This window comes from Thunnus thynnus, chromosome 23, assembly GCF_963924715.1.
Source record: "Thunnus thynnus chromosome 23, fThuThy2.1, whole genome shotgun sequence".
NCBI classification, from domain to species: domain Eukaryota; kingdom Metazoa; phylum Chordata; class Actinopteri; order Scombriformes; family Scombridae; genus Thunnus; species Thunnus thynnus.
Genome location: NC_089539.1, coordinates 7,579,020 through 7,589,082, shown reverse-complemented (window position 1 = coordinate 7,589,082; position 10,063 = coordinate 7,579,020). Strand labels below are relative to the sequence as shown.

The 10,063-nt window shown below is 41.8% G+C and overlaps 1 protein-coding gene across 2 annotated transcripts; it reads right to left on the bottom strand.

Annotated features, from left to right (window-relative positions):
- Nucleotides 1-1,047: 1,047 nt before the first annotated feature.
- hcfc2 (host cell factor C2) lies at nt 1,048-7,786 on the bottom strand. Of its 2 annotated transcripts, none has more exons than XM_067581411.1 (17): nt 7,544-7,786; nt 6,390-6,538; nt 6,149-6,309; nt 5,712-5,914; nt 5,405-5,489; nt 5,182-5,285; nt 4,631-4,861; nt 4,311-4,520; nt 4,097-4,161; nt 3,566-3,686; nt 3,167-3,223; nt 3,012-3,067; nt 2,795-2,932; nt 2,423-2,620; nt 1,925-2,222; nt 1,751-1,817; nt 1,048-1,652 (listed from the first exon to the last, which is right to left on the bottom strand). In XM_067581411.1, the coding sequence occupies exons 1-17, from the start codon at nt 7,707-7,709 to the stop codon at nt 1,643-1,645; spliced, it is 2,319 nt and encodes a 772-aa protein (XP_067437512.1). In that variant the 5' UTR covers nt 7,710-7,786; the 3' UTR covers nt 1,048-1,642. The 2 variants fall into 2 exon arrangements, with proteins under 2 accessions (XP_067437512.1, XP_067437514.1); XM_067581413.1 differs by having other exon boundaries at nt 2,795-2,929; nt 7,544-7,785.
- Between the last annotated feature and the right edge of the window lie 2,277 nt (nt 7,787-10,063).

The window sequence follows — 10,063 nt, the reverse complement described above, 5'->3', positions numbered from 1 at the left end:
ATATCAGTACTACAGATTGTCCATTTTTACCAACCGTGGCAAAGTGAGAAAATCCATATATTTCACTGATTTTTTTTATTGCAGTAAGTCTGAAAATAGAGTTTTATCATCCCAAAACCAGCATACCCAGCTCCCGTCGCACAGGAAGACTTCAACTGAGCAGATGCACACCTGACAAGACCCCCGAGACTGACCTGCATCTGCCTCATGAGGCACGATGTGCCTGGAGAATCTACACATATACACTGTATATGTATGCATCTATGGTTTCTACATCATAGTGAGGCATGTGGAGTGTCCATTCACTATTGTGAAAATGAATTATCTCTTTGGTACAATAAAGGTTTTTGGAGTGCTTATGCTCATGCCATTCCCCCTCTGAATCCTGCTACTTTGCTCTTGCGATGAGCACATTTCCAAACAGGGATTGCTAAAAAAAAGTTTAACTTTACCATTACTGAAGTTCAAGGGAAATAATGAGTCTGCATCTTGATCAAATGCAGAATGTAAAACATAAGCAATATTCTCCATGTGCAATTCCTGCAGCAGACGTTCACCAGGATTGTTTGCAGAACAAATATTAGTCAAATTTTCCTCAGCCTGAAGATAACTCTTATTTTCAACAGAAAATATGTAGTGTATCAATAAAAGACAGAGGGAAATTATCTACTACAGATGAGAGCACAGGCATGAAATCTTGTTTTACCAAGAAATCGAGGAGAGAACAAAGTACAGTACTGGTCTCAATGATCTGACGTCAGAAATGATGGAGAAGGAGGGAGAAGAGAAGAATGCTTCTTGTAGATTAAATGGTGAGCAGTTTGAATCAGAGATGACACATAAAATCTTTTCAGACAACATGAGTGGTGTATGTCATACCTTTAAGTAGTGTTGTGCTCTTGTTTAGTTGGACTCAGCAACAATTGTGGAGTTATTTTGTTACTTTAAACTATTGAACTTGTAAACAAGTGGACTGATTAGGAACCTAAAGTGAGATGAGTGATCTGATGATAATGATAATTAAAAAAAAATTGAGAAAATCATGAATCAAATGTGATGCAGTTTTGTAATGGATACAGAGGATACTTGCAGTAACAGATAGCTGGTGCACAGTGACCAAACACAACATTAACAAAGATCTTGAACCAAATCTGAATCATAGAAAATAATCTTAAAACAACACTAACATTCCACTGGATAGATTAGTGATATTTTATATCCTCACTGAGTCGATAGGATTATAAAGTGATCCGCGCTAGAAAAAAAATAAAAGATTTTCTTTTCTGATGTAATTAGCGCTGAAAATGTGTTTCCATCTGTGTTTCATTCAAAACGAGAACATATAAAAGCATCAGCAGGTGGAAAACTAAGTAAGGCACCTCCGACCTTAAAGAGTTTGACATCTCTAATCATACTTACATATTATTTCTTAACAAAACATCTGTGTAACTAAAAATAGCCAAGTGATCAAACATGCTGTGAAAATGTTTATATATTGTATGTACAAGGGAGTAATTAAATACATATAAAAATAAATTAACAAAACTATTAAAGAAATATTATACAGCGTCTGACTGGCATACACTGCCAACGTCCTGAGTGCAGTCTTTTTCCAAAACACAAAGGCAATGGTTGAACTTTTTCAGCTGGAGCTGCAAGAAAGAAAAAAAAAAATGAAAAGAGACAATTTAATAGAAATGAAACGAGAATAGAGAGGAGAAAAAGAACAGTGAGAGTTCAACTAGTCTACCTGTCAGCAGCGTCCTGGTCGGCTTCAGCGCTGTCTGCCTTGGATGAAGTTCGCATTTTACTGGGATCTAAAAAAAAAAAAAAAAAAAGACAGAAACAGAAAGTTGAATCAAGTTAGCATCTGGCGACGAATCAGATGTTAATGTGGGGAAATTTAATTTCCTCATCAGTCCACCTTGAATCCAGCGGATCTGCGTGGCGGGGCCGTAGCCCTGTTCGTTCTTGGCGGCGATGCGGAAGACGACGGCCGGCCGGTTGGAGGCGGAGCAGTCGATCTGGGCGTTGTAAAGGTGCGTGGAGCTGACCGAGCAAGACGTCTTGGTGCCGCGGTAGATCCGGATGAAGGCCATTTGACCCGGACGCTCTGAGCTGGTGGAGCGGCTCTTCTTCACCGCCATGTACATGGAATACTCCAGGATGCGGCCTGATGGAGAGGGGGGAGCCTCCCACGTGATGTGGACTGAATCGTTGGCCTACGCAGAAAGACGAGTGAGTGGGAAATGATGAAGAGGGGGTGTTTCTATGACATAAAACTACTCTTTCTTAATTAATCAACAGCTTTTTATTTCAGTCTGATAAATCTTAACTCCCTGATTTTCCCCACAACTGTGTTTACTTGCAACTGGCAGGAAACCTTCACCAGAGTTTTATATGAGAAAAGAGCTTGTGTCACCTTGGTGATTTTGACAGCAGAGGGCGCTCCAGGGAAGCCTGGTTGGCAGGTCTTGAACTCGCTGACTGGGCTGAAGTCTCCCTGGCCAAAGCAGTTGAAGCCTGCAACTCTGAATCTGTAGGTCTGACCTGGAGCCAGCTCCCGCTTCTCTCTGCCCTGGTAGTCCTGAGGCACTGGCAGCTTCCTCTGGGGGAAGGGCTGATGGGAAAGGAAAGAGTGGACAGAAGATGAGTGGGTGAGAGTATTCATGTTTGCGGTATCAGAGAGGGTTCAATGGCATCTTTATGACATCCAAATGAAAACACTCTATCAAATGCCAGTAAAACGAGTCTGTTGCATCATTCTGAATGAACCTGTGATGGTTTTGTTTACCTCTTTAGTATTCGGAGGCCGGCTGCTGACGCCTGTAGTCGCCTGGTCGTTATCAGCTGGCAGAAAGTAGTGGCTGACCTCAGAGAAGAGCGTTTTGAATACGCCGACATCACACCACACTGCTTTGTCTGGACTCTGCTGGACGTGGAGATAAACAGTTTACAGTCTCAGTTCGGAGCGAAAGAACAAACAGTTACTGAGCAGAAGCGTGTCTGACCTCATCTGTGTGGGCGTAGAAATCTGTTGTCTTGTCAGCTGTAGCAGATTGTTTGTCTGTCAAAAGGAAAAAGAACATCTCATATCAACTTCACCGTTTAAAAACCTCTCGACATGCTGCGCTCCGGTCGGTCGCTGACGTTTGAGCGTCGTTACCTGACGGGTGCTGAGTTGAGCTGCTGACCTCTGTTGATGATGTCTCCTGTCGAGCAGCTGCAATAAAAAAAAAAAAAAAACACACAGATTGACAGTGAGGAAGCTGAGAAACTGCAGTGAAAGAGACGCTGAAGTGAGAAGACAAGACTGTTGAAAACTAGTTTGATGGAGGCAACTCAGATTAAACAGCTGGAGCTAAAGGTTCTTCTCACATTTGAGAAGCTGGAACATGCAAATATTTGGCATTTTTGCTTGATAAATGATAATCATTTCATCATTTCAGCTCTACTTCCAAGATGCTCCCCTGTTTTTCCTTTTTTTTTGTGTGTGTGTGTGTGTTGTTTTCTGAGGGCAGCATGTTGGAGTATTCAGCCTCCAGAACACGGTGCAATGACTTACCGCAGCGTTTTGTGTCGGAGTTGTCCTCCGTCTCTCTCCCACCGTTCCTCCCTCTGTCTGCCCGGGTTTCCGCTGAGCCGCTGGACGATTTCGCTGGAGTTTCCTGCTGCATCGAAGCATCCTGAAATTCAGAGAGAGAATTAAAAGCGCAAGAATTAATTGCTTTAAATAGGAGCAAGGCACAAACAAAACAGTGCATAATAAAAGGTCTGGGCAATATTAGCCTATTTTTATATCAAACCCAAGTGTCTCTTCATCTAACTGAATCGTTATTGACAGCAGGTTTTCAGGTTTGGTGTCTGCATCTCTGTCCTGTTTCAAACTGCATCAGTCTCACATGAACGAATGAACCAAACTAATGTAGGAAACACATGAGAGTCGTGTGTTTGAATGTCTAAATGTGTTCAGTGTGAATGCAGCAGACATCACTGTGGTTGGTCCGTTCAATATATCTGGTGTTAAAACAGGCCTGTGTGTACACATACTAAGCTTTGTTTACAGATTTAAGCGTGTTGAGTGAGCCACATCTACCTGAGCTGATGTGTTCTCTTCTTTTTTAGTGTTGCCTTCACTTTGAGGTTGAACGGTCTGCACACCTGAGAAAAGACAGATAAACAACATTTCACTGAAATGCCAAAAAACGTTCATATAGATTTTACTATCCTCTATTTTCTCTCTTCTTCTTTCTATTCCGATTTCCTCGCTGTGCTCCTGACAGAATAAATATTTGCCCTCAGCTGTGCACCTGCAGGATCTTTATCCTTCCCCTTCTGTCCATCTGCTCCGCTTGGATCGACTGGTTTGGCTGGTGGACTGCTGGCTGCCGAGCTGGGAGGACGCACGGGCTGAATCTGAAGGATGTAGCAGTCTGCCGCTGCCAGAGGGCGCCACGCCACATGGAGCATGCTGACTGTGGATTTGATGAGCAACACCGCCTCTGGGGTGGCTGGTCGATCTGTGAGCGGAGCACAGGAAATTGTATCGGGTAACCGTGTTTGCTTTTTGTTTTGTTTTTCCTGACGCTGACCTCAGCTGCTCTGTCGCTCTTAAACCTTGTTTCCTCACCTGTCTCCAGGTACCAGAGGTCCTTGCAGCAGACCTGGTAGTTCCAGCTCTTGCGGTATCCGTCGCGGCCGCTCCAAATGTAAAGCCTGGATCCGACGGTGGTGGCGCAGTGGCCGGCCCTGGCTCTGGGCCTGCAGGCATACTGGTCGTCACTCTGCGGTCCCTGGCTCTGTAGCTGGGACTCAATATCATCCTGCTGATCTGGGCCCAGGTTCTGCCAGGTCATAGTGTCTGTGACAGGAAAACAAGGGAGGGGAAATTTCAGTTTCATACTGAAAAAAAAAAGAGTTTCATAATCTCTCTACATTTCACCAAAAGCAGCCTAGTGGTGTTAAAGTCTGGGGTTAAATTTTGCACAAACTGGACCAACTAAGCTGCTGTCCAGGACTTTAAATCTTTGAAATGATGACTTATTTATTCCCATCAGAAGATTCAGTATACAATCAGTCAAATCTTAGCAATTTCCAAAACCTTTCACAGCCTAGGAATTATGAATTTAATTTTTTTCATATGTGTGTGAGTGTTGGGTGTTATCAGTGAGAAGTACTGACCTAAGTTGAGCACACTTAAGGAGTTTGTGCAGATCCACTCGGTTCCTAAAGCGTTAGGTTTGTCTGACTCTGGAACAGGAATCCAGCCACCGAAAACATACATCCTGCAGACAGAAGGACATACTGTTGTTTACCGAGGATAGTCTAGTCAGGTGAGGTGTCATGTACAAACTGCACGTTTGCTTTAACAGAGATTCAACACTAACGATAAAGGGTCCCTTACTTGTTTTCAATGACACCGGCAGAGTGAAGGCTTCTGGGTACTGGCGTGGAACCCCTTGTTTCAGGCACTGACCAAACCATTGTGTCTGGAGAAGGATATATTCATGTTAAATATATATACACACACACACACAAACAATACATTATATACAATTTAGAAGTGCTGACATACAAATAAACCTACCACAGCTTTGAACCTGAGGTAGCATCTGATGGTCACTTTAAGCTTTCAATTTTCCTTTCTCACACTTGCATTTGCAGTTTATTTATATTAGTCTCTCTCAAAAAAACAAACAAAGATGTCTTACCCAGGTCAAGCTGCCAGAGGTCATCTAACCGACATCCATGCATCCCTCCAAAGATGTAAAGCTTCGGAGAGCCGAGGCCAGTGTAGGCTACCGAGGTGTGGGACTCTCGCGCTGGGGGACCACCACCTTTTGTCTCCGGGATGCTCCAGCCTCTCACCCCCGACACTGACTGCAACTCCAACTCATACAAGTCACCCATGTACCTGAGATGGTAAAAAGTCAAACTAATTTATACTGCTGGCTCTTGGACAGACTGAAGGTTATGTCTTTAATTGCAAATTGACTATTGCAGAGCATTTGAACTGATTGTTAGAAGCCAAGTTTCATAAGTAATATTTTAAACACTAGAAAAGTACATGGCTCACACTAGTAACAAGTAAAACTCTGAAAAGCACAGCATAGACAAACTTGTGTGTATGCATCTGTTTGTACGGTACCGTGGGACGTTGCCATTGGGGTCCTCGCTATCATTGGCCAGCCCTCCAAAGAGGTAACACTTGTTAGCCACAAGAGTGAGGCTGTGTCCAATCCGAGGGCAGGGAGGCAAGCCATTCCTGGGTGCTCTGGGCTTCAGCTTCTTCCACAGCCAGCGACTAGCCTGAGCGACACGGGATCAAAGATTAGATTTAAAGTTCAGCAATGTTAAGAGTCACCACTAAAGAAACGTGGCGGCTTTACCTGAAGTTCATACAGGCTGTTGGTGTATTTGCCAAACTCCACCATGCCACCAAAGACCAGTATTCGAGTGCCTTCACAGACGAAGCCATGGGCAGCACAGCCCGGTGGGATGTCGCCCCTCACAGCAGGCAGAAACCACTGCTTTGAGACTGGAAGAATGAGCAGATATCAGTCATTACATTCAACAAAACACGCTAGTGAGCGCTGCCTCAGACACTTTACAGCCCACACCTGAAACTGACTGTTACAGAGTTGTTATTGCAGCAGCCCGGTAAATATCACCCCAAACACCACTGAACAAGACTCTACAAAACAACTTAGTGACCTTTGCTACACAGTGCCCTCCAGCACACACCATTTATACAGTGAACATGTTTTTCTTCTTGTTCTTACAGTTGTATGTTTGAGCTTCACTGTGCAGAATGATGTATGTGCAGAGTTTGACACTAGAAGGCTGTTTTCACATTTATCTGCTAAAAGTGGAAAGTTTCTCTGTGCTCATTGAAAACATCATTTTAAGGGGAAGACCTACGAGCATAACTTATGACATCACAAATAGTTTGGAGCCAGTCCTGGTCCACTATACAAGCTTGCAGTGCACAAACACTGAGAATAGACTTTACAGTAAGAGACACATTGTGTCCAGCAGTTAAACTGAAATATATTGGTAAATTTGTAGACTACAATTAAGAGGGAGAAGGAGTAGATGCGATTTTAAGAAGATAACATCTTTTTTGTGGAAAAAGCATATCAGAGGCACATTATTATTCAAAGTAGAGTGTTTTATATGCATCTTAAACATGTCTGGAGGGGATCTTTCACCTGAATTATAAACATCAGCTAATACTTAGATTATAACTACAAAATCAACTGCACAACTTTATGAAACTCTCATGGAGGTTCAACTCCGTTTCAGTTGCTGCCAGGTTGAGCAAACAGTTGGCACAACGCCCTCACTTATTAGTCATCTTTCGCAAAACATGACACATATCGACACAGCTGGAGGGCTAAATAAGCATGTAATAAGTAGTTACTGCAGCAGGCTGACCAGCTGAAGTGAATCTATCAATAACAAATCAATAACCGTGATGTTTTGCATGCTAAAAACATTAGCCGCTAACCTGGCCACTAGCGTCCAGCTAACGTTAGCTCACCAGTGTTGTAAACATGGAGGTCCTCCGCTATCCCTTCGTTTCCGCCCCCGAACACAATGATCAACTCCCGGATCGCCGCTGCTCGGTGTCCGTGTCTAGACCGCGGTATCACTCCGGTAACTGAATGGACTTTTCTCCATTGCGGCTCCTCGACACAGGTGCCCATTTTCCCGTCAGAGGAGCCTGAAATTTGGCGCTGTTGACGTTTCAAAGACGAGGGCGGGACAAAAGCTCAGACGTCTCACTCTGCCACGTTTTTCAAGTATGAAAATTTAAAGGACCAGTGTGTAATATTTAGTGGCATCTAGCGGAACGGACTTGGCAGAAATGGAATATAATACTCATAAGTATGTTTTAATCAGTGTTTAATCACCTGAAAATAAGGATCGTTGTGTTTTTGTTACCTTAGAATGAGCACTTTATATCTACATAGGGAGCGGGTCCTCTTGCATGGAGGCCTTGTTGCACTGCCATGTTTCTACAGAGGCCATGAAAGGACAAACCAAACACTGGCTCTGGAGAGGGCTTTTGATGTTTTTCGAGAGTTTCGCTAAAAAGTTTAGGTTCCCCTAAACACTTGAAAGGGGAGGGTGAGGAGAGGGTTATTCAGTTGGTTGCAATCTGCAACCTCTACACTAGATGCCACTCTCTCCTACACACTGGTCCTTTAAAGATCCCCTCCAGACATGTTTTTTAAGATGTATCTACTTTGACTAATAATGTGTGTCTGATATGGGTTTTCCACAAAAAAAAGTTTAATTATTTTGTTAAAATCCTTAAAATGATATCTACTCCTTCTCCCACATTAAAAATTCAAGATTCTACATTTCATCTCAGAAGTTTTCCTGCTGGACACAAAGATGTCTCCTACTTCACTGTAAAGTCATATCTCTATATATAGTCTATGTGCACTGGAGGCTTCAAGGTTCCACATCACACTTGTATAAATTGAATAATGGACCAGGATTGGCTCCAAACTGTGATGTCACAAATCATGCTTGTAGGCCCGCCACTTTAAAATGGGATTTTCAGTGATCACAGAGAAACTTTCTTCTTTCAGCAGATTAGTGTGAAAATAGTCTTCTAGTGTCAAACTCTGCACATACATCATTCAGTTCAAACATCCAACTGTAGGAACAAGAAGAAAAACATTTTTTGACTGGAGGGGGGCTTTAAGGACAGTATTAAGATGTGTAAAAATACTCTGCTTGGAACAAAAAAGGGTGTCTGCAGACAAAGCCAAATGTACCAAAGCCAGAAAGTGCAATATAAATAATAATAATAGTAATACAATGAATATGTCCTTGAATCATTGATATGATCGCACACAGACAGATGTCACTGTAACTTGTACTGATCTTGTTAATCTCTCGTTCTCTCTGTCTGGAGTTTGAAATTTTCTTTTTTTCTATGGATGATAGATTTATTTTGTTATCGTTTCTATAACGATTTTGAGATATTAAAGTAAGGAAACTGATTTCTGGGTGAGTGTATTTCTGCTTATACCATATTTATTTAAAAAATTTCAATATCTAGAAATTATAGGTGTGTAAAGTCAATCTAAATTTCTTAGCAACAAATTAGATTAAAAAGCATATAACATTTTGAATAAGACAAACAAACCCATAATCCTATTTGATTATTAGATTATAATAATTTATAGTCAATCATATAGGATTATAAATGATCAAAATCCTACAGGAGTATAAATGTTGGAACTATAGGTCCTTTTGGACTTTTATAAGACTTAATCCAGGACAACCTTATTGGATTTTTGTAGCGTTAATCATATATAAATCCTATAGGATTGGTTCCGTCATGTAGAATTTTTAATCGTAAATTCCTTTTGGAAACCTCTGGGACTTTTTGACTAGGGTGATGTGATAGAAAGTACATAGTATATCATTAAAACTGACATTTACTCCTTCTCCCTCATTAAAAATTCCAGAGTCTATGAATATGCAAATACCTTTTATTTCAAAAGTTTAACTGGTGGACACAAGATGTGTCCTACTTCACTGTAAAGTCCAGTCTCAGTGCACTTAAGGGAAATTTAGACTATGGGAAAGGACAGAGAACTCTTTGTCCACTCACCACTGTTGTTTTTATCAGTCTGTTATTGAGAGTCTTCTGAGCTTTTCTTTTATCTGCTGGTTTCACAGCCTCACAGTAAAAGACAGAAACAGCCTGAAAAGCATTGTTAAAATCTGTTCAAAGGTCACCTGAGTGAAACAAAGAGATTTGAATTCTTTTTGCAACCAACAAATCCTCCAGTATCTTGGCTTCTTCTGGACATGTTCTTGCAAGTGAATTTTCTCTATTGCCATCAAGGCGTCTTTATGTTGTCACTGTTCTAAATCCTTCATTCTCTCTGCACATCGACCACTAAATGCTCCGCAGGTCTCACCACTGTCATTGTTGGAGAATGCTTTACCTGATCTTTTTGTTGTTTTTATCCGGCTTATTTATCAATCTTATTTATGGATTTTTATTGCACATACAGCTCCCTGGTGTCTTTTA

Coding starts and splice junctions, on each gene's coding strand:
- hcfc2 (XM_067581411.1), bottom strand. CDS start 7,709: ATGGGCACCTGTGTCGAGGAGCCGCAATGGAGAAAAGTCCATTCAGTT. Junction 2,933..3,011: donor TCTACGCCCACACAGATGAG/GTCAGACACGCT, acceptor CTCCACGTCCAG/CAGAGTCCAGACAAAGCAGT. Junction 2,621..2,794: donor GGCCTCCGAATACTAAAGAG/GTAAACAAAACC, acceptor CTTTCCCATCAG/CCCTTCCCCCAGAGGAAGCT.